The 25,148-nt window shown below is 44.3% G+C and overlaps 1 protein-coding gene across 3 annotated transcripts in view; it reads left to right on the top strand.

Moving 5' to 3' along the window:
• Window positions 1–23,741, top strand: part of ABL2 (ABL proto-oncogene 2, non-receptor tyrosine kinase) — a 45,146-nt gene extending 21,405 nt beyond the window's left edge. The window contains exons 1-11 of one of the 3 annotated variants that reach the window (XM_044301184.1): window positions 3,405–3,552; window positions 13,235–13,405; window positions 14,356–14,651; window positions 14,895–15,167; window positions 16,842–16,926; window positions 17,012–17,189; window positions 17,292–17,476; window positions 18,529–18,681; window positions 18,893–18,982; window positions 20,382–20,552; window positions 20,677–23,741. In XM_044301184.1, coding sequence (XP_044157119.1) covers window positions 3,441–3,552; window positions 13,235–13,405; window positions 14,356–14,651; window positions 14,895–15,167; window positions 16,842–16,926; window positions 17,012–17,189; window positions 17,292–17,476; window positions 18,529–18,681; window positions 18,893–18,982; window positions 20,382–20,552; window positions 20,677–22,193 — 3,231 coding nt within the window. In that variant the 5' untranslated portion in view covers window positions 3,405–3,440 and the 3' untranslated portion in view covers window positions 22,194–23,741. Of the gene's footprint in view, window positions 1–3,404; window positions 3,553–13,234; window positions 13,406–14,355; window positions 14,652–14,894; window positions 15,168–16,841; window positions 16,927–17,011; window positions 17,190–17,291; window positions 17,477–18,528; window positions 18,682–18,892; window positions 18,983–20,075; window positions 20,345–20,381; window positions 20,553–20,676 lie in introns of those variants that run through there. The other 2 variants (XM_044301183.1, XM_044301185.1) reach the window with 2 other exon arrangements.
• Window positions 23,742–25,148: the final 1,407 nt, after the last annotated feature.

Below are 25,148 nucleotides of genomic sequence, written 5' to 3'. Positions count from 1 at the left end.
GTTGGGCATCCCTGCTCCAGACCATACTTTGTCTTATAGCATATCCAGACTAAACGTCCATTTGATCAGTTTCATCTCCTTACTATGCCAGAGGTTTAGGACGTATGTCATGGTAAAGTTGTTTGCACCTGCATTGTAGAGTGCTGGAGTCGTCTACTGACAGCTGCCATGGGCGCCCAATGTACCCCTTTGGTATATATATAATATAAGGGACAGTCCCTTCTATTTAGGACAAGCAAGTCTTGAGTTTGCCCGCAGCGCCACCACAGGGGGAATGAAGCATTACACGTTTCCTAATCTTCAAGTCTGTTCATGTAATGACATATAAAGTCCTACAAAGAGCGAACCTGTCATTTTAAATGTGAAAGTAGCCTAACAGCTCTCTCCTAAATTCCCCCCCCCTCATGTATGCTAGGCCAAGCATGCATGTGTTGGGATTGGCAGAGGTGGAGTAAGGCGGCTTATCTCCCCAAGAACATAAGGATCAGATATGTTGAAATCCAACAACCTGATCCTTCTCTCCGTGACATCTGCCATCAAGGAAGAGTCGGGAGGCCCCCATACACATTAGATGGCTGGTCCTGCTCAACTCTTGAAATCTATTAACGTTTATCTAATGTGTAAATCTGAGTTGAAAAAATATCCAGGGCTATCGAGCATGGGTCTATTTACTCAGAGTATGCCTGAATAACCCCTTTAAGGAAAGGGGCAGAGCTTTGTCCTCTGCAGGATCAGCCCTCTTTGTCTGCAAAGGGTCATGTTCAAGCTGAGCTCCACCGCTTTAGTTGCTCTGAATGCAAAAATGGAAAGTGCCAGGAAAATGTAGGTTCTTTCCCTTTAAATGCTGGTGTCTTCTGGCGGCCATAGGGCTGTGTGAGAGCCAGCTGCTGCATGGGAGTAGGAGGACGGCAGCTGTCAGAGCAGCAGTCCTCCAGTACGGCACGGGCCTGACGCACACGCAGCGTCCTTCTCCACGCTGCCTTCCCAGCTGCTGTCTGCTTCTCTCCAAAGTGTGGGCCGCTTCTGCCTTACTGGGAAAGGTGCAGGATCTGCCGCAGTGAATGGTCGGAAAGTCACGACTGTGGTGTCCGAGCACCTGCCTTCAGAAACTGAGATCCCTGCGCTAATCGGGCCTTTTACTCCAAAGGAGGGAGGGAACGTAATGTGCACATGTACAGTATTGGGGCTGTAATCCATAGCCATTAATATACTGGGGTCAGAACAAGCCCTTGGTCATGATGCTGCAGGATTGGTAATATATTTAGCCCTTGTACAGGTGGCCCTAGTGTGTCAGCTCCTTTGGGGACAAGGACTGATGTGTGTAGAGTGACATCTCTGTACTGCGTGGCGGAATATGCTGTTGCCATATAAATAGGACCAGATATATTAGGTTTCAGTGTCCTGCAGCCATGTTGCCCTGCGGTAGCGGATTGATTCAGTATTTCAGCATTCACCGTCTGCTCAGGTACCCCTAAGAAAAAGTCACAAGTCAAGTGAAAAACTATGAAATTTTCTGTTATATTTTGTATTTCAATTTATCGCAGTTTATCCTGCAATCTCCGCTTGCTCTTGGTGAATGGCACCATGTGTTTACATATTAAGATTGATAATGTGAGCAGGACAGGAAGGAGTTGTCCAGCCTTGGAGCTGACAACCCCCACTGTCCTGTGTCGTTAAAAAAAAACAAAAAACACCCCTCTACTGCCCGGTCCTGTCGCGTATCCATTCCCAGCAGGACCAGGCTTAGTCCCGTTACCACTGCGGGCAATCACAGACCTCCAGAAGTCACATCGGCTTGAGCATACGTCACAGAGGCGACTAACAGAGCAGTGGTGTTTTTTGTGTTTTTTGTTTTTTATTTTAAAGGCACTGGTTATGACCGTAGGAGATGTCTGCTCCAACCCCTTTAATGTAAATAGTGCATGTTCCTATTCACTGATAGCAAGCAGAGATCTTGAAAACTGAAGTGAATATAAACTATTAAAGGGGGTGCCCAATGTAACTAAAAATCTCAGACATGAACCCCAATTGCCTTAAAGGGGTTATCCCATGATTTATTGAAAAAATTTAAATCAGACCTCATCTAATACATGACAACCAGCCCTGTACCTCACATGGATCCAGAGATCTCCACATTCATTGCTCTGATAGATTTATGTCAAGCTGGCGGCTCAAGGGGGCGTGTCCTTTCTGCTGCAGCTCAGGAGGAGTGTCTCGGCTCTCCCTGTCACACAGCTCAGGAGGTGTGTCCATGTTCTCCCTATCACAGCTCAAGAGCGGGTTGAAGGATGGAACTGAGCATGTGCGGCCATTTCAGTGAGCAGGTCAAAGAAATAAGAAAACCAACCAACCGCAGGTGGTGCTCTACTAGGGCTGGGCAGAAATGGAAATTGTGATTAATTGAACATGTAACCTCGATTTAGATTAATAATTATTTGGGGGCGTGACTCGTGGTGGGGCTTAGCACAGGGTGTTATACAACACCAGTGGATTTATCATATTTTGTGTGTGTATGTGTGTGATATATATATATCTATATATCTATATTTGTAAGCCCTCACGGGCAGGGCCCTCTCTCCTTCTGTACCAGTCAGTAACTCGTCTTCTTCATGCTTAGTGCAATTGTCTGTATTATGTATATGCACCCCTTATCATATGTACAGCCCCATGGAATGAATGACATTTAATAAATAATTATATATATATTTATTAGTAATGCTTATATGTGACTTTACAATATTTAACCCCCTTAGTGACCAGCCTTTTTTGGGTCTTCCTGACAGAGCATTTTAGTTCCTTTAATCCTACAATATCTAACGATATGCCCCCAATGTCTGAGATGGTACAACCCCTTTAGGACCCATCACCATTCCTTTTACATGATTTTATTCCTAATGAAATAACAGTTCTTCGCCCTCCCTTACTATCCCTCTGCACTGCTCTGTTCCTCTCTTATTCCTCCTGGAGTGTCCCTGCACACTGATGTGCTATTGTGGTGCAGTACTGGGCCCCATATGACTAGATGTACTCAGTGTTCAGTCTTGGTTTCCCTGTATATTCCCACGCTGGTTGCATATCTTAGTACATATATACTCTGGTATACGGTACTTAGTAGAACATCCTGTTTTGAGGGAACCCCTCGTCTTCAGTGATATTTTATGTGTGCTGTTGTCTCGCCCAGTTGTCTTCCCGTCCTTCCCTCCTGACTTAAAGAAATGCTGAAGACATTTTTCCATCATCCCATTTCCCATCTACACTCCCTATAAACAGAGCAACTGGTGCTGCAGGCTGGTAACCGGACTCCGTCCTCCTCCATCTGTCTCCACCCGTCCCCGCCCAGCCCTTCAAATTCCTCTGCTGTGCCAGTGTGCTCCTATTTGCAAAGTGGGTACAGACCACATCTATGTCACACTGCAAGCTGCCACTTTAAGCTATCGGTCATGATACTTGGCCCTGTCCCGGCCGCCCCTGGTGTTTTGGATGGAAAGGGGCATGTGGTCGGCACAGCGTTTCGGGAAAACCCTGTCTGGCAAAATAGGTTGCATACATCAGGTAAGTTTTGACGACTTCTGTTTGAGGACTTTGTTTAAAATGGTTTTTCATCAGCATCAATGAAATACAGCTAGTGCTATACTGGTGACCTACTATACTATGCTATACATACAGCTAGTGCTATACTGGTGACATACTATACTATACATACAGCTAGTGCTATACTGGTGACATACTATACTATACATACAGCTAGTACTATACTGGTGACCTACTATACTATGCTATACATACAACTAGTGCTATACTGGTGACATACTATACTATACATACAGCTAGTGCTATACTGGTGACATACTATACTATACATACAGCTAGTGCTATACTGGTGACATACTATACTGGTGACCTACTATACTATGCTATACATACAGCTAGTACTATACTAGTAACATACTATACTGGTGACCTACTATACTATACTATACATACAGCTAGTACTATACTAGTGACATACTATACTGGTGACCTACTATACTATACATACAGCTAGTGCTATACTGGTGACATACTATACTATGCTATACATACAGCTAGTGCTATACTGGTGACATACTATACTATGCTATACATACAGCTAGTGCTATACTGGTGACATACTATACTATACTATACATACAGCTAGTGCTATACTAGTGACATACTATACTGGTGACCTACTATACTATACATACAGCTAGTACTATACTGGTGACATACTATACTATGCTATACATACAGCTAGTGCTATACTGGTGACATACTATACTGGTGACCTACTATACTATGCTATACATACAACTAGTGCTATACTGGTGACATACTATACTATACATACAGCTAGTGCTATACTGGTGACATACTATACTATACATACAGCTAGTACTATACTGGTGACCTACTATACTATGCTATACATACAACTAGTGCTATACTGGTGACATACTATACTATACATACAGCTAGTGCTATACTGGTGACATACTATACTATACATACAGCTAGTGCTATACTGGTGACATACTATACTGGTGACCTACTATACTATGCTATACATACAGCTAGTACTATACTAGTAACATACTATACTGGTGACCTACTATACTATACTATACATACAGCTAGTACTATACTAGTGACATACTATACTGGTGACCTACTATACTATACATACAGCTAGTGCTATACTGGTGACATACTATACTATGCTATACATACAGCTAGTGCTATACTGGTGACATACTATACTATACTATACATACAGCTAGTGCTATACTAGTGACATACTATACTGGTGACCTACTATACTATACATACAGCTAGTACTATACTGGTGACATACTATACTATGCTATACATACAGCTAGTGCTATACTGGTGACATACTATACTATACATACAGCTAGTGCTATACTGGTGACATACTATACTATACATACAGCTAGTGCTATACTGGTGACATACTATACTATACATACAGCTAGTACTATACTAGTGACATACTATACTGGTGACCTACTATACTATACATACAGCTAGTACTATACTGGTGACATACTATACTATGCTATACATACAGCTAGTGCTATACTGGTGACATACTATACTATACTATACATACAGCTAGTGCTATACTGGTGACATACTATACTATACATACAGCTAGTGCTATACTGGTGACATACTATACATACAGCTAGTGCTATACTGGTGACCTACTATACTATGCTATACATACAGCTAGTACTATACTGGTGACATACTATACTATACATACAGCTAGTGCTATACTGGTGACCTACTATGCTATACATACAGCTAGTACTATACTGGTGACATACTATACTATACATACAGCTAGTGCTATACTGGTGACATACTATACTGGTGACCTACTATACTATGCTATACATACAGCTAGTACTATACTAGTAACATACTATACTGGTGACCTACTATACTATACTATGCTATACATACAGCTAGTACTATACTAGTAACATACTATACTGGTGACCTACTATACTATACTATACATACAGCTAGTACTATACTAGTGACATACTATACTGGTGACCTACTATACTATACATACAGCTAGTGCTATACTGGTGACATACTATACTGGTGACCTTATACTATGCTATACATACAGCTAGTACTATACTAGTAACATACTATACTGGTGACCTACTATACTATACATACAGCTAGTACTATACTAGTGACATACTATACTGGTGACCTACTATACTATACATACAGCTAGTACTATACTAGTGACATACTATACTGGTGACCTACTATACTATACATACAGCTAGTACTATACTGGTGACCTACTATACTATACATACAGCTAGTACTATACTGGTGACCTACTATGCTATACATACAGCTAGTACTATACTGGTGACCTACTATTCTGGTGACCTACTATACAATACATGCAGCTAGTACTATACTGGTGACCTACTATACTATACATGCAGCTAGTGCTATACTGGTGACATACTATACTGGTGACCTACTATACTATACATGCAGCTAGTGCTATACTGGTGACATACTATACTGGTGACCTACTATACATACAGCTAGTGCTATACTGGTGACCTACTATACTATATGTACAAGTGCTATACTGGTGACCTACTATACTATACATGCAGCTAGTGCTATACTGTTGACCTACTGTACTATACGTACAAGTGCTATACTGGTGACATACTATACTGGTGATCTACTATACTATACGTACAGCTAGTATTATACTAGTGACCTACTGTACTATACGTACAGTTAGTGCTATACTGGTGACCTATACGTACTGGTAGTACTATACTGGTGACCTACTATACTATACGTACAGGTAGTGCTATACTGGTGACCTACTATACTATACGTACAGGTAGTGCTATACTGGTGACCTACTGTGCTATACGTACAGTTAGTGCTATACTGGTGACCTACTATACGTACAGGTAGTGCTATACTGGTGACCTACTGTACTATACGTACAGGTAGTGCTATACTGGTGACCTACTGTACTATACGTACAGGTAGTGCTATACTGGTGACCTACTGTGCTATACGTACAGTTAGTGCTATACTGGTGGCCTATTATACTATACGTACAGCTAGTGCTATACTGGTGACCTACTATACTATACGTACAGGTAGTGCTATACTGGTGACCTACTATACTATATGTACAGGTAGTGCTATACTGGTGACCTACTATACGTACAGGTAGTGCTATACTGGTGACCTACTGTGCTATACGTACAGTTAGTGCTATACTGGTGACCTATTATACTATACGTACAGTTAGTGCTATACTGGTGACCTATTATACTATACGTACAGCTAGTGCTATACTGGTGACCTATTATACTATACGTACAGCTAGTGCTATACTGGTGACATACTATACATACAGCTAGTGCTATACTGGTGACCTACTATACTATACAAACAGATGGTACTATACTAGTGACATACTATACTATATGTACAACTAGTGCTATACTGGTGACATACTATACTGGTGACCTACTATACTATACGTACAGGTAGTATTATACTGGTGACCTACTATATTATACAAGCAGATGGTATTATACTAGGGATGAGCGAACTTCATATTTTGAAGTTCGGGTTGTGGTATATGCTGAATTGCATTATAGATTCCGTTACCACGGACCGTAACGCAAGGGGTTTTATAAGTCGAAACTCAACAGAGGTTTAAGGGGTCTGTACATGGGCTGATTGAGCAGGCAATTATAGGAAGCTCACCGTTCACTACTGATAATTGCCTGCTTGTCAGGTGAGAGCTTCATTTACATGCAGCAATCATCTCCTCTGTATTGGGATGAATGATCGCTTGTGCCCATAGAGAATCATTCTTTCTGGACAGTAGACCCCTGTTTACACAGCACGATCTGCTGTCCACAAATGATGATTTGGGGGGGTTGCATCAGCAATGTTTGCTCGTTCATTGGGTCATCTGCAAACAGACAGTTATTAGGGGCAGGGGTTCGTACAAATGGTTTGTTCCTAAAAATTGCCTGATTGGTCATCCTGTGTAAAACGGCCTCATGTCCTCTGTGTATTTCATTGTCTTGGCATCTTCGTCACTGGAACTATTAGAGAACGGCCACACGGCCAGGTTTCCTGATGCCGTTTTGGAAGCCAAAGCCAGGAGTGAATTCAAAAAAGAAGTCGTATCTGTCCTGTAGACTTTCTCTCCTTTTTATGATCCACTCCTGATTTTTGGCTCCCAAAACGGCATCAGTAAATCTTACTGTGTGGCTGTACCCTTACAACCTAAAGAAATGAGTGCAACAGATCTTCCAGTATTTGAGACTCCTCCGTCCCGAGATTTACTTTCACTTTCACCAGAAATCAGAGTGGGTCCGCATCCATTCCGTCCCCATAGAGAATGAATGGCTCCCCACCCGTTCCACAATTTGCAGAACGGATGCGGACCCATTATTACGGATGTGTGAATGGAGCCTAAAACCTTACACTACACCGCCTACAGACGGACCAGATTTACCCTAGCGGCTCAGTCCGTATGATGAATATGGTGCGTGGCTAGACACTTCAGTCTAACTTTAAACCAAAGATTGGTCGTTTTGCTTTGTGACAGAATTTTGTCAAACCTTTCTCTTTCTTTCTCTCCCCTTTCCTCCCTCTCCCAAAATGAATCACCAAAAATTCTGGGTCGTCTGAATCCAAACTTTTTGAGAAGTTCGTACCGAATCCCAAAACGGTAGAAGCAGTTTGCTCATCCTTAATTTGTTTCAAACTTTTGACGCAATGTTTGCACAGATTGTTGCATCTGAGGCCGTGCCCCGTTTCCCGCTAAGGCTGTGCTCCGTTAGAGGAGCAAAACAACGAAAATAACGGAAGTGCCAGATTTGGCACAAAACTGAAACCAATAGACCCCATTGACTATATCGGGGTCAGTTCGGTTTCCATTCAGGTGTTTTTTAATGTAATCTGCTATGGAAGCCCCAAACGGAGCCTCCATAACAGATGTGAACATGCCCCAAGCTAGGTGCAGTGCATTTTTCTAAAACTAGATGTACCCAATTAAGGTGCGTTAATTGCGACCTAGATGGGTTAATGACCCAACTGTAAACTATAATCATGATATTTATGGGAATGGACGTGAGCACAATATCCCTAGGTGGACGAGCGGCATTATTCCCTTCAGCCCTCCACTATAGCCTGGAGGTATTCATGTGCTGTCTATTCCGGTTTATAATATGTGGTACCTTCCATTACAGTCAGTTTGGAATGATGGCCAGGCATAGGGGCAGTACATATTAGGATCTGGATTTCTACAGTAAACCTCCTCCAGTGTATTATGTGCATGCACGGGTCATATGGAGCGTCGCCCTCCTGTAACAGATCTTGTGAGCCCCTTTATATCGAGTTTGCGTAAACTATTTTGGTCGTCCAGAATGCTCATAAATGAGACCTGTATTCAAGGAATGGTCTGGCTCGGTGTAACGGTCCTGATTATTTTAGGAGATGACACACGTCCAGTCTATAACTGGCACATGATGAGGCTGATGTCACATTGGAAACGTCTAGTGGTCGGCGGCGGCGGTGGAGCCTGGAAACCTGCGCTCTTGTTTTCTCCCTTTCTATGTCATTTATTTTTATCATGGTGTCTGACTCCCGGCTTCTCCAGCGTCTGGCTCTTCTCATCGCTGCCCTCTTTTAGCATCTAGACCGCCAGACTTGGGTTTACATAAGGGAATTCCCTAAATGACAGACATATAAAGGCACTAGGACTGGAGACCTTGCATCGCCTGAGATCACCTCGCCGCCGTGGTCTGGTGGTATCCCTTTCTTGAGAACTTTGATGGGCCGTTGGGTCAGAGTGATACCTTGTGGATGAAAGCGACCTATGTTCAAAGGAGGTTTACTGGTGTAGATCAAACACTGAGTTGTAAATGACCTCTTGGAATCATGGAGCCTTTCATCTTCAAACATTACGGATTTTGGTCCTGCCCTCAGGTTATTGGAAAGTCTAAAGGCTAAAATGATGCATGAAATGCGCGCTTTACCTAACAGTAACACTATCCTGATCCCATACTTCAGTGTTATCTATCTGACTTTTAAATGGGTCGTTCTGGAGTTACATATTGATGATCTATCCTCAGGATAGGTTATCCGTATCAGATTGGCGGGGGTCTGACTCCTGGTTTGAAGAGTCTGCAGCTCTCCAGTGAGCACCGCAACCTATTCCTAAGGGCCCATGCACACAAACATTTTTTGCGTTCAGTATACTGGCCGTTTTTTTAGTTCAGTATGCGTTACTTATACTGAACCATTCATGTCAATGGGTTAGGAAAAAAAACGGAAGTGTCTACGTGTGCATTCCGTTTTCGTATTTCCATTATTCCGTTCAAAGATAGAACATGTCCTATTATTGCCCGCAAATCATGTTAAGTGGCTCCATTCAAATCAATGGTTCAGCAGAAAAAACTTAACACATACGGAATGTACTCTGTATGTCTTCCGTATCAGTTCTGTTTTTGCGGAAACATCTATTTAAAATGTTATGCCCAGCCCAATTTCTTTCAATGTACCGTAATTACTGTATATGCCATACGGAAAAACGGAATGGAACCGGAAACACTACTGAAACAAAAAACGGAAAAACAGATCCGTTGAAAACGGCCCGCAAAACACTGAAAAAGCCATACGGTCGTATGAATAAGCCCATAACCTGTGATGTCATGTCAATAGCCTGTATATAGCTCAGTCCTATCAAATGAATGACATTGAGCTGCAATACCAAGTACAGCCACTATACAATGTATGGCGCTGTGCTTGGTATACTGTGTAGAGGCTGCAGACAGCTTATTAGCAGGGGGGTGTTGGGTGTCAGACCGCCATGATCCGATATTGATCACCTATCCCGAGAATCCGTCGTTAATATCGAAGTCCCAGAAAACCCGTGATTGACGATGGAATAAGTTATCATCTGCTGACCGATCATTACATCAATGTCGCCTTACACATTTTACTCCATATTGGCCGTTCATGTTCAGTGACAACGGGCAAGGGATGAAGAATAGTTCTAGGAATTGGTCCTCCAGGAACTGGTGACTGATAATGGCTGACTTCTTTCCATACGATGATGGTCTGTCCTTGGTCTGCTAAAATGATCCTTCGTCATCAGGCACACGGTGCGGCTTCTCGTCTGGAAAACCCGCAGTGTAATACGGTGCCGGCAAAGTATATGAGCGGAGACAAACCTGATGTACACTTTGCTTTTTCATTCCATGCGGAAATTGACTTGCTGCGTGGATTATGAAATCCACAGAACGCCAATTCTTTGTGCGGATTTCACCCTTTTCAATGCAAGGGTGAGATCCTCGGCAAAACCGCAGCAGATCTGCATGAAAAACTGCAAGCAACAGATGCGGTATTTGGGGCAGAAATGAACAGAGATCCGGACAAATTTGCGTGGAATTTCTACGAGTCAGCCGGCACCCTTGAAATTTTCCCGACGAGCAGTCGTTTTGGTTGAAATTGTCCCTTATGGTCACTTTTAGCTCCATGGGATTTGGAAATTAGACTCTTGGCTCATGAGCAAGGACATGTTGGGCACTTCTGCTTTATTGTATTGTTTATTTGCAATGAATCCCTAAAAATATCTTGTATCTGTGAGATCCCCAGAAGTGCACCTTTCTTCCAGGGAGACAAGCCTAAGGCCCCTTTCACACAGGGGCGAGTATTCCGCGCGGGTGCAATGCGTGAGGTGAGCGCATTGCACCCGCACTGAATACCGACCAATTCATTTCTATGGGGCTGTTCACATGAGCGGTGATTTTCACGCAATACTTGTGCATTGCGTGAAAATCGCAGCATGCTCTATATTCTGCGTTTTTCACGTAACGCAGCCCCATAGAAGTGAATGGGGCTGCGTGAAAATCACAAGCAAAAAATAAAAATAATAATTTAACTCACCTTAGTCCACTAATGTGAGTATAAAAAAAATGTAACCCCTCCAGCGCTATTTTACTGTGCATTCTGTATTCAGAATGCTATTATTTTCCTTTTATAACCATGTTATAAGGGAAAATAATACAATCTACAGAACACCGATCCCAAGCCTGAACTTCTGTGAAGAAGTTTGTGTTTGGGTACCAAACACGCGCGATTTTTCTCACGTGAGTGCAAAACGCATTACAATGTTTTGCACTTGCGCGGAAAAATCACGGGTGTTCCTGCAACGCACCCGCACATTTTCCCGCAACGCCCGACTGAAAGAGGCCTAAGAATCCTATGTACTAGTAATTACTTGTGTAGGTTCTCATAGAAGATAAGAATTTGGCATTTGGATTTCAACATTCTCCATCCTTTTGATCTCAGGAGATAAGCTGAGGCGTCTGGCAGCACCTTTCGGTCATGGGAATGTGTCATTAGAAAATGACCTATTGTTTAAATCATGTTATTATGTTAAATATATTTTAAGGAAGTTTTCACCCTGGCCACCTAGGCACTACTTCTTGGTCTGTAGAGATCACTTTACTGCAGTTATCTGCTTATCATTACCGGCGGGATTACAATAGCAGATATAATATCTATATAGATATATATGATATTCATAATAGGTGATATCACGGCTTATCTGCTCCCTCCTGACCTCTGCACAGAGCACGTCTAGGGTCAGCTCCTGTCCATTGTGTCTGTGGCCCATGACAGCTGCCGTAAAGCATATCTCTGAATGCTGTTAAGAACAGCTCGGGCAAGATGGCTGCCCCCCCATAATCAGGTTCAAAACTTAGAAGTTAAATTCTAACTTTAAGGGTACTTTCACACTTGCGTTGCTTGATTCCGGCAGGCAGTTCCGTTGCCTGAACTGACTGCCTGATCAGGCAAACTGTATGCAAACGGATGTCATTTTTTCTGACTGATCAGGCATTTTTCAGACTGATCAGGATCCTGATCAGTCAGAAAAATGCCTGATCAGTCAGAAAAATGCATTGCAATACCGGATCCGTTTTTCCGGTGTCATCAGGCAAAACGGATCCGTTTTTTTTTTTTTTTTTTTCATTTTTAAAGGTCTGCGCATGCGCAGACCCGAAGGACGGATCCGGCATTCCGGTATTTTTAATGCCGGATCCGGCACTAATACATTCCTATGGAAAAAAATGCCGGATCCGGCATTCAGGCAAGTCTTCAGTTTTTTTCGCCGGAGATAAAACCGTAGCATGCTACGGTTTTCTCTTTTGCCTGATCAGTCAAAACGACTGAACTGAAGACATCCTGATGCAAACTGAACGGATTACTCTCCATTCAGAATGCATGGGGATATGCCTGATCAGTTATTTTCCGGTATAGAGCCCCTGTGACGGAACTCTATGCCGGAAAAGAAAAACGCTAATGTGAAAGTAGCCTTAGGCGTTTGCAAAAGTCCTGCTTGAAATACATCTCTTCTGATTCATTGATCTCTGGAGTAGTTTGACGTGCCTGATATCTTATGTCATAGTGATAAGACTTTTGCATTCCCATCCTTATACGTTTTTCATGTTCTTGCTGTGACGTCACAGGGAGTGTTGTGTTGACTTAGTGCTTACTTGGTATTGTGGTTTGTGTAATACCGCATTATGCATTCAGATGCTGAAGCACACGGCCGGCTCTCTTATCTTGGGCTCCTTTCTCTTTCCAGAAGCCTTGCACCGTCCCTATGGCTGTGACTCAGAGCCTCAAGCACTCAATGACGCCATCCGCTGGAGTTCCAAAGAGAATTTGCTGGGAGCCACCGAGAGCGACCCCAATGTCTTCCTTGCTCTCTATGACTTTGTGGCCAGTGGAGACAACACCCTGAGCATCACCAAAGGTTTGGAGTCCTTTCTCCTCTTTCCAGTACACTCTTTCTCTCTTGGTGGTGCCATTCCCTTCTGCTAAACATAAAGGGAGTCCGTCAAGACCTTTTTCCATTATAAGCCGCTTCTTGTTCCCTTTAGATCACATTTACTTTATCCCAGACATATCTTTTTGTTGCTATATCGATCCTTGATTCCCCTGAATAAGATCTTTATTCAGAAATACAAATGATCTGAAAGCCCCAGGGGCAGTACCCTTGGGCGTAGTGAACATGAAGATAGGAGGAGCAGGCCTCGATTCTAAGGGGATTGGGTGGGCTCTGATGCCCAAGGGTACTGCCCCTGGGGCTTTCAGATAATTTGTATATCTGAATAAAGATCTTATTCAAGGGAACCAAAATTGATATATTAACAGAAAGGTATGTCTGGAATACAATAATTGTGATATACAGGGCGCTGGGACCGGTTTATAATGGAGACAGACTCCCTTTAATTTCCCCCTAGTGACGCTTCAATATTAGCAATTGTCTAATGCATCTCTTGCTGAATGAGTGTTTTTTTCCATTTACAGCAATGTACATTAAAGGGGTTTCCCCACGACAGAGCTTATGTCCTGTCTACAGGATAGGAATACGTGTAGGATCAGTAGGGTTCTGACTACTGGGACCCACAGCAATCACGGGAATCCTGTGTTCCCCCCTTTGAATGGAGCGGTGGTCTGCATGTCCACTTCTGTTCACTTAAACACTAGGACTCTTGAGAGCGCTGTACTCTGTATCTCCAGCAGTCCCTCAGAGTTGAATGGTGCAGCAGCGGACATGCACGACTACTGCTCCATTCAAAATGGGGAACATGGGATCCCTCTTCTTATGATTTAGTGTGGGTCCCTGCGGTCGGATCAGACACTTAAGCCCTACCAGGGATAATTTTCCTTGTGATTGTAATTAGCTCTTTTTGATTGCAGGAGAGAAGCTGCGTGTGCTGTGCTATAACCAGAACGGAGAATGGTGTGAGGTGCTGTCTAAGAACGGCCAGGGCTGGGTGCCCAGTAATTACATCACCCCTGTCAACAGCCTGGAGAAACACTCCTGGTACCATGGCCCTGTGTCCAGGAGTGCGGCAGAATATCTTCTCAGCAGTCTCATCAATGGCAGCTTCCTGGTGCGAGAGAGTGAGAGCAGCCCAGGTCAGCTCTCCATTTCCCTGCGATACGAAGGTCGAGTCTACCACTACCGCATAAACACTGCCTCTGACGGCAAGGTGAGACCAGTGTGGTAACCTAATTTTAACGCCTGCGCGGCAATATGAGGTGTTTTTACGCAAAGTACTGTGCACACAAGCAAAAAAGGAGGCTGGCCTTGTTTTTAATACAGACGCACGGACTGCCATGTACGCCCCTTATTAGTGCACGGCTCGTCATAAATTAGCCGTGTACTACGGCAGCACAGGGAGGTGGGCAACGTTGTGTTTGGGTGTAAAGAGCTGATGTCATTTTTCTTCCAGGTTTATGTCACCGCGGAGAGCCGTTTCAACACACTGGCTGAACTGGTCCACCACCACTCCACCGTGGCTGATGGCCTTGTCACTATATTACACTACCCTGCACCTAAGTGCAACAAGCCTACAGTCTATGGAGTGTCCCCCATCCACGATAAATGGGAGATGGAACGCACAGACATCACCATGAAGCACAAACTGGGAGGTGGGCAATACGGAGAAGTCTATGTTGGGGTCTGGAAAAAATATAGCCTGACAGTTGCTGTAAAAACACTCAAGGTAAGAATACCAGTGGCCGAGTTTTATTTTTCTTGAATCTGTTGTGTCATGCTCCACATCCCCCATGCCTCTCAGCCACAGCACAAGGCATAACACAATGGGGGAGATTTATCAAGGCTGGCATTTCCATATGCCAGTCTTGATCCCCTGTGCGCTGGCCTTATTAGGAGGCGTAGACTTGAGCTGCAACTTGCATCCGTTTCTGGAATAAGTTATAGTAATAGTAAATCCGTCGGGCCCCGAACCTTTTCTCGCCACAACCCAAATTATGGCACAAATATGGCAATATTGACAATAGTGGTGTAAAAGCATTAGTGAATGTCCCCCAGTATGTTAATTGTGCCTGCAACGTACCTTTAAAAAAAGAACCCATCAGGAACTTCATGTTGCCTGATTCATGGGCAGCAAATAATACCAACAGGCTCCCTGATTGCAAATAGCAATGTTTTACACACAGATAGGGAGTGACATGTTAGTCAAGCCTAGCCAGGGGAGGAGAATGCCCTGTGACTCCTTCCCATTCCTGGCTGGTTTTTCTTGGAAGTTTTGCAGTGTTTCAGAATAAAACATAATTGTTTTTAAGCAGGGAGCCTGTCGGGACCTATGCAGCGTGCGGCCCCTGACAGGTTCCTTTTAACACCAGATCTAGCAAATTCTTCTTTCATTGACTGCAAATCAGTGACTTTTTCCAAGTGTTCCTGATCTGCAGGGAAACACCAGTCCACACGTGGCCGAAGTTTTACCTCGTGGATCTCACTTCCAATGTGTATCAATTCCACGTTACAGGGGGATTTCACATAATACATTGAAAGGATGAAATTAGTGACGGAATTGACATGCAGCAGATTTGGAAAAAATGTGCCCTTTTTTCCATGCAGATTTTTCTGCTACATGTGGATGTGGTTTTCACAGTATTGGGCCTCTTGGCCGTGCTGCGGGCTGCAATGCACGAACACCCACCATGAGGCAGCCGCAGCGGATCGCAAAAAGATAGGGCATGTTCTATCTTTTTGCGGAACGGAAGTACTGGATGAAACCCCACGGAAGCACTCGGTAGTGTTCCGTTCCGTGCTTCCTTTCTGCACCTTTCCGCATCTCCGAATTTGCCCTTTTTAAGTGAATGGGTCCGCATCTGTGATGCGGAATGCACACGAAACGGTGCCCTTGTATTGCCGGTCCGCAATACGGCCACGCAGCGCACAATTCGTGTGCAATAGGCCTTGTATTGTAAGTTGCTGCGGATCTGGGTTGCGAAATTCCTAAGGCAGCATTCACACTATAGAGAAAAAAAGGCTCTTAAAAACGGCAAAACGTTTTTAAAGACTATTTTTTCACTGATGTCTTTCTGAGAAATGCCCGTTAAAAATGGTCCTCTTCAATAGGGACTGTTGGACCACGAAAACGGACGAAATAGAACATGTCCTATCTTTTGACGCCTGTTATTCATGAGCTGTCAAAAAACAACAGCAGTGTGAATAACCTCCTAGACTTGCCATTGTGCGTAAAACGGTTGTGTGACGGCCGTTTTTCACTTTCTTATGAATGTAGCCTTAGACTTCCACTATTTGCCATGCAGGTGCAAGCTCCAGGATATAAAATGTCTGACAAGCCCTTTTCACGTATGAGCCGATTGCAGTTTCTGGTCATCTAATCTGTGATCTTCATCCCCTACAGGAAGACACTATGGAGGTAGAAGAGTTTCTGAAGGAGGCTGCAGTCATGAAAGAAATCAAGCATCCCAACCTTGTGCAACTCTTAGGTCAGTACAGAAAGAAATTGTGTGTATACTCTGTATGTACAGAGCGTCCATGCACCTCCTGACATTTCCTGTCCCATTCTGCCAGGTGTCTGCACACTGGAGCCCCCCTTTTATATTGTAACTGAATACATGCACTTTGGGAACCTGCTCGACTATCTCCGGGAATGTAACCGGGAAGAAGTGACTGCTGTGGTTCTGCTTTATATGGCCACACAGATCTCCTCTGCCATGGAATATCTGGAGAGGAAAAACTTCATCCACCGGTGAGCTTTGTGCACCGTCTTCTCCTGTCACCGGCTACATCAATCATATGGCCACTTGAGCTGCTTTTGTTCTGGGTGTCATATGTTTTTCTTTTATCCTAGGGACCTTGCTGCAAGGAACTGTTTGGTTGGTGAAAATCATGTGGTGAAAGTGGCTGATTTTGGTCTATCTCGTCTGATGACTGGAGACACCTACACAGCTCATGCCGGTGCCAAGTTCCCTATTAAATGGACGGCTCCGGAAAGCCTGGCGTACAACACTTTCTCCATAAAATCGGATGTCTGGGGTAAGAACTTGTGTCAAAGTGTTTCTGCTGCAACTGTCTAATTGTATAGGTGTAAGTGTTTGATAATCAAGAAGATGTTAAAATGCTCATCTGTAAATGTATTTTAAAGGGGGTTATTTAACACACAAAGATAAACTACCTAGTCTTCCTTAAAATAGTTGAAGAGGGCAATAAGAGGGGAAAGGCGCTCATAGGGTGGTATGTACGTTAAAGGAAGGGTCGTTTGGGATGATTAGGCTCACCTTGTGTGGTTGTGCGAGCGTAGGGACAACACTAGTGTACGTAGGTGATAGTGGGAGGTCGGTGCTGCCAGTGTCGTCTAGTCCTCGCTTGGATGGGTTGCCAGCCCTTGTGAGGTGAACGATAATATTGGAAGGGATGGAGCCCGTGTAAAGGTCCACACCCTTGGTGGAGACACTATATCGGCGCAACTGGGCGACCAGGTGAGTTTTGGATACATAGTTCACTTTATTCAAGGTTGACTAACCTTGAATAAAGAGAAGTTTGAATCTAATACTCACCTGGTCGCCCAGTTGCGCCGATATAGTGTCTCCACCAAGGGTGTGGACCTTTACACGGGCTCCATCCCTTCCAATATTATCCTTAAAATGGTTGTCCAGTTTCCTCTTGAAACCAGGCAACCACTTTAAAGTGGCAATACACATACAGTAGCCATTAGCCAACAACTATTCTTTCCGACCCCCTTTGTATAGATGTCATGGAGGTAGGAGAAACTCAATACCTCACCCTTTGAGACGAAATAGAAACTGCTCTGGTGGACCCAGCTCATCCGTCTGGCTGGACATCCGCCTATTTGAATGGCCATCCTATAGTGCAGCACTTGCCCTACATTAGTTACCGCAGTTTAATTATTGGCAAGAAGACGCACATTCTCCATGTAACAATAGCTGCTGGCCGGGGTTTAGAAAAGATGGGCTTTCAGCAGGAATTTGTCTTCATTTTGATCAGACTACCCCTTTAAAAGTGACATAAGTTTCACAGATATTTTAGTGGTTTTCCTCTAATCTATGACTCTTCCATCTCTTGTATAGCTTTCGGTGTGCTGCTATGGGAAATTGCTACCTATGGCATGTCCCCCTACCCTGGCATCGACTTGTCCCAGGTTTACGACTTGCTGGAGAAAGGTTATCGAATGGAGCAGCCAGAAGGTTGTCCCCCGAAGGTCTATGAACTGATGAGAGCATGTGAGTGACATTGTAGTCTGCTGAGTAATTCTCAGTATACGTCAAGTGACAAGTATCAATTCTCCATATAAATATTGAGATATGATTCATTGTGTTTTGTCCCTATAAAACACTATAAAAAGTATTATATCAAGCCACAAATAAATATATTTATACATACGTATACACACACACAAACCATTTTCTTACTACTTGCCGTTTACTCCCTTAGGCTGGCAGTGGAATCCCGCCGATAGACCAGCCTTCTCTGAGACACACCAAGCCTTTGAAACCATGTTTCATGATTCCAATATAAATGAAGGTAATTTTTTTTTTATTAACCACCTCAAAAAAATAGGTATTTAATGGCCTGACCAGGAACACCTGCTTAAGTTAGTGCACTGGCGCCAGATCCTATATAATGAAGGTGCTGTTCATGGCATCCCCCTCTCCCCCGATTTGACAGTGGGACATGGAGAGAGACGCAGCTACATACCTGAGTGGTACAGTTGTTGAGACAATGAGTATAGTGCACAAGTCCCTTTAATTAGAATAGGACCCGTGCTACCATGATACTTGCTGGGCACCAGGCGGTTGCCTCTGCAACTGTACCACCGCTGCATCCTCCACAGCCAGCTGTAATGGCCACGCATTTATGTATTTGGCTTTTAGTTTCCCTTCATAAAGTTTTTCCTGAAAAGGAAATGCTGAAGATATTATAGAGGTATTCCAGTTAGAGGAAATTATACTCTATCCACAGGATATAATCTATATCCTTTTGATAGGGGTTAACTATTAGATCGATGGGGGTCTGACTGCTGAGACCCTCATCGATCATGAGAAGGGGGATCCCATACTTTCCCCCATACTTTCGAAACAAATTGAGTAGCAGAATGAGTATGGACGCTTCATTAATCTCTATGGGTTTGCCGGAGATAGCAGAGTAGATGCGTTTGGCTAATTTCAGCAGTCTCATAGTGATTGCTGGAATGGCTGTGTGCATGCTCGATATGCTGCTCCATTCATTTCAGGAGTACAGGACACTGGTTCTTGTGATTGTTGGGCGGTCCCAGCCGTTGGACCCACCGATCCATTAGTTATTACCTATCCTGTGGGTAGGGGATGACTCCATAAAATGGAAATACTCCTTTAAGTGAAAAGCGAACCTTATTTTATAATGTCTTAAAGTGATTTCCCCACAATAGGTGGTGATACCAGATCTGCAGTGCTAGGATCTCAGCCAGTCTGATATTGATGACCTATCCTGAGGATAGGTCGTCAGTATCAAAATCCTGGAGAAACCCTTTAAGTGCTGCAGCCCCTTTACAGATTTCCCCTGCACAGCAGTGTGGCCAGCGACTATGCAGTGACATGCAGCAGACCTCCCCATTTACATGAATTACGCTGTTTTGCAGGAACCTGTGAAGCGAGCAGTCAGGAGTGTGCAGGAGAAATGGCAAAGGCAATTCGGGTCTTTCATTATTAAGGTCAGGGGGTCTCAGAGGTTGGACCTTCACCAATCCTAATGTTATGGCATACCCTAGCGATATGCTTTAACATTCTAAGTTGGTAGTACGTCATAAATTAAATAATGAGTTTTGTTCTAGTTTGATAGATTTCTATTTAAGATAGCTTAATAGATAATCAGCATCACTTAGGCACAGAATAATGATGAGGTTCTGTTTTAAGCATCCTGGTGTGATATGCTTCTCCACTCACAGAGGTTGCTGAAGAACTGGGGCGCACTGCTTCTTCCACGTCATCTTATCAGAGTCGGCTTCCCATGCTACCCTCTAAATCCCGTACCCTTAAGAAGAAAGTGGAGAATAAGGAAAACATTGAAGGCACCGGTGATTCATCAGATAACTCAACCTCAAGCACAACTACTCCAGGTAATATAGATGCAGGTAACACGTGTGGTTTGCTGGCTATATCCCATGGATCTGCCATGTTTACCTAATTGACTCCATGTCACACAGCAACATCTGAAGTTTTATTTGCCATTTCTCTTATTAGGAGCTCTTCGTGGATCCCCTGTAGCAAGCGGCTCCCCGGCTCTTCCACGCAAACAGAGGGACAAATCTCCAAGCAGTTTACTTGGAGACTCTAAAGAAACAACGTTCACCCGTGACCGAAAGGGAGGATTCTTCAGTTCTTTCATGAAGAAAAAGAGCGCCCCTCAGCCTCCAAAACGCAGCAGCTCCTTCCGCGAAATGGAAAACCAGCCTCACAAAAGGCCAGAACTAACTGGAGAACTTACTTCTTTCCAGCAACTTGATGGTCTAGACACTCCTGCTTCTCCTGGCTCGCATAAATGCTATGGAGGAACATCTCAACGTGGTTTCGCTGAAGATGCCATAGGGGGAGTTAGTGGAGGATGGACTGGAATATCTGGCTTCTTCACACCCCGCCTCATAAAAAAGACATTTGGATTGCGGAGCGGAAAACCAGTAAGCACTGAGGATCAATCCAAACCTTTCCCGAGGTCAAATTCCACATCTTCCATGTCTCCTGTTGTTCCTGAGCAAGACAGGATGGCCATGACACTACCCAGAAACTGCCATCGGACTAAGGTCCAGCTGGACCGTGCGCCCTCAGTGGCCCCACAGCCAGATGAGAACCAGCAGGAACCTCCGAGAACTGCATTAGATATAGCACCCCCGCAGACAAGTAGAGAGAGAGGAAAGCCCAAAATGCTTCCACGGACTGGAGGAGGTGAGCGAAATGGTGGTCTGCGCACAGATGAGAGGTCCTCACCCAGCAAGCATGTAGGAGGTGCCTCTTCGTCTTTCAGCGCTGCCACTCACAACCACAAAGTGCCCGTTCTCATTTCACCATCACCACGAAATGCATCTACGGATACTCAGCTGGTTGGCATGGATTCTTTAGGTCACACCTTCAAATTGCTTCAGGAACACGTGTCACCAGCTGGTTCTGAGAAAGACCGCCCTTCTCATCGCCGGATGAAACCTAAATGTGCTCCCCCTCCTCCTCCAAATGTTAGATTCCTGCAGCAGCCATCCACAGAAGAGAGGACCTCACCCACACCTACACAGCCAGTCACTGAAAGGGCAGCCAAGCCCTCCCGACCCATGCTGCCACCACCACCTCCTGTTATCCAAGTAGGAAAGCTTTCCAATGGGGCAGCAGGGGGAGGCAGGGGAGCGTTAAGGAAGTCCAAGCAACCTGTAGAGAAGGTTCCTGCAGAAAAAATAAGCAAAGAAGCTCTTCTGCAGTGTGCTGGTATGCTATCCAGTGCACTGACCGTTCCCCAACCCAACAGCCAACTGGTTGACACAGGACACCAGCTTCTGGACTATTGCACTGGATACGTTGACTCCATACCCCAAACACGAAACAAATTTGCCTTTCGCGAGGCAGTAAGTCGACTAGAGGTTAGCCTGCAGGAGCTGCAGGTGTCTTCCGCAGGTTCTGGGGCTGGAGGCGCATCCTCTGCTTCCCAGGGTCCAAACCCTGTACTTAATAACTTACTGTCCTGCGTACAGGAGATCAGCGATGTGGTGCAGAGGTAGCCATCAATGTCTTGGATGTAACGTAAATGTTTCTATAATACATTGAATGACTGTCACCAATCTGATGCACTGGCAAGTGTGGGACAGACAGTAGTAACCTCATCTGTGGGGGGGGGGGCGGGGGGAATCGTAGAAGGGTTTATTCTCTAGTGTTGCTGAAGGAAGACTCTTTACTATGCTGGTCAAGACCGGAAAAAATATTTAAAAAATCCAGCAGAACACATTTTAACACTAAAACCGAACATTTTACTTTTGTTTTTTTTAATCTTAAATCATGTTTGCTTTGCTTTTTTTTGGTCCTTTTTACATCTCAGGTTTAATATATTTTTCTCCATTTGGAGCTTTATTTTCTCCATGGGTCCAAAATACAGTTAGGGAAGTTAGAATACCCTTTGAGGTCTATCGGTTATCTTCAAATGAGACAGTGGGTACCATGGCTTGGTTTTAGTTTGGCACCTCCTCCTCCTTGTGCCAGGTGGAGAAGTCTATGTATATAGGTGGTGGTGGCCGGTACCTCTGATATAGAGAAGGGTCTACAGCCGTCCTGGCAGGTTGTGTCTGCATGGCCTGCGTGCCGAGGTGCGCCCACTTTAAGTCTGATCACAATCGCCAAACTGATTTCATTGGGAACTAATGACATGGTCACTGAAGCACTTTGTCTCCCAGGTCCTATTTACTGGTAGGTGCCATTCCCCCGGATATTTATTTGGCTGCTGCCTCCACTGTATGTAACCAACGGGAACACTAGTGTAAGTATATGGCATAAATCTGACATTTTAGGAAATTGTTTTTGTTTTTTTGTTGGATATTACATTTCCATTGACATCACAGCACGTTTTCTATGCATTCTCTGACTGCTTCGGCATCGCACATTCTCCGTGTACACTCGGCGCACCTACCCGATGGATGTCATTTGATCACTGAGTGACTACGATGTCTCTTGTTTTCCAGATTTTGTACAGAGAATATTCTATTGTAACCTCACGTGGGGTATGCCCTCTCTTTCTGTAAAGCATAATCTGCAAGATATGTATATGGGAGTTTTGTGATCTATATACAGATAGTTGATGAATGCGATGGTCTGAAACGCTGCTTCTGGGCAGTACTGGAATTCGGTCATAACTGGAGTCTTGAGCACCAGGTTTCATTTAGTCACAGACATTGAGCGCTGGTTTGAGGTATGGAGGGTGCATTTACTTAGGGCAGACGTCTGGCTTAAAGGGGTTATCCAGTAATGTAAAAAAAAAATATATATGAAAATCAGACAACATATAGTACATGACAATCTCTTTCCAACAAAGCTAGAACCGGCCCTGTACCTCACATGGATCCAGAGATCTCAACATTCATTGCTCTGCTAGATTTATATCAAGCTAGCGGCTCAGAGGCGTGCACTTTCTGCTGCAGCTTTTGGCAGTTGAAGGACGGAACTGAGCATGTAGAAAAAAAGGGGGGGCGGGGCAAATAGGTGGCGCTATGCAGAGATTTCAGCAGGCATCCTCAAACTGCGGCCCTCTAGTTGTTGTAAAACTACAACTCCCACAATGCCCTGCTGTAGGCTGTACGGGCATGCTGAGAGTTGTAGTTTTGCAACAGCTGGAGGACCGCAGTTTGAGGATGCCTGGATTTCAGTGTATACATATTTTTTTTTTTTTATTACATGAAATTATAAAACTTTTCAGATCCAAGAGCTGGTATGAAAAAATGTTGAATATTTTTCGTGGGACAACCCCTTTAATATCAAACGTAACCCTGTTTTTTCCATCAGAAACATTGGGCGTGCTCATCATACATACTGTAGGGCTGGGCCTATAGGCGTACACCAGTGACCTCTGAATGTTATCCCGTCACTAGGAGGGGGAATGGATCCCACTACCAACAAGCTGGGTGGTTCTCCCTGCACACCTAAGTTTTCCTCGCAGTGTGCAGAGAGGGGTTAAGACGATATGTCAGCCCATAGATGAAAGGGGGCGTTCATTTTAGTCGAGCTACCAAATCCAAATTCGTAGACTATGGAATCCTGAAGTGGATGTCTGGCCTGTTGCAAAAATGAAATTGCACAGTTCGAATTTGCCTCTTTAGTTCATTTTTAGGAGTGCAGAACAGCACAGGTTAACTGCCGATGATGATGTGGTTATAGGTGGATGGTGAGTGTTGTACTTAGAGTAATGTTGAATCACAACCACCCTCCCACCTGGATTAGCACAGTGAATGCACCTTTTATTCTAAAAACATATATAATAAATCGGTCCTAGTGTCAGTGCCTTGGCACCTTTCCACCCAGCGAGCACAGCACGTCACATTTTAGCCTCCTGAATGTAGTGTTCTTGATCTTTTGGTATTGAAGACTGTGCTGCATGTACTAATAGTGGTCTGCTGTTTGTCCATCCCCTGCACCCCTTGTTGGGTCCTCCTGTCTTTGTGCACACCAGTGCTGTACTTTCTGCACATAGCAGGCTATGAATGTCTGCCGCCATATTTCCCTCCAGACACTTGGGCCAGTAACTGCTAATCAATCCAATTCTGCACTATAAGGCTGCTACACTGCCTCTTGGGGAGGTGCCACGCAAAACACTAAAAAACTGTTATCTATATTCTACTAGCAAAGTGTCTTAGAAACGGTGCCCCTCCTGTTCATGGGCAGCTCTGTTATTGCAGCTCAGTCCCGTTTAAGTAGGGCTGACCTGCAGTACCAGACACATCCCATGGACAGGAGGGGAGCAGGTTTTAAAGGGCATCTGTCAGCAGTTTTGTGCCTATGACACTGGCTGACCTGTTGCATGTGCACTTGGCAGCTGAAGACATCTGTGTTGGTCCCATGTACATATGTGCCCGCATTGCTGAGAAAAATGAGGTTTTAATATATGCAAATGAGCCTCTAGGAGCAACGGGGGCGTTACCATTACACCTAGAGGCTCAGATCTCTCTCTGCAACTGCTACACCCTCTGCACTTT

This window comes from Bufo gargarizans, chromosome 7 (assembly GCF_014858855.1).
Source record: "Bufo gargarizans isolate SCDJY-AF-19 chromosome 7, ASM1485885v1, whole genome shotgun sequence".
Classification (NCBI taxonomy): Eukaryota; Metazoa; Chordata; class Amphibia; order Anura; family Bufonidae; genus Bufo; species Bufo gargarizans.
The sequence above is the reverse complement of the archived record's forward strand: the minus strand, read 5'-3'. Positions and strand labels throughout refer to the sequence as shown.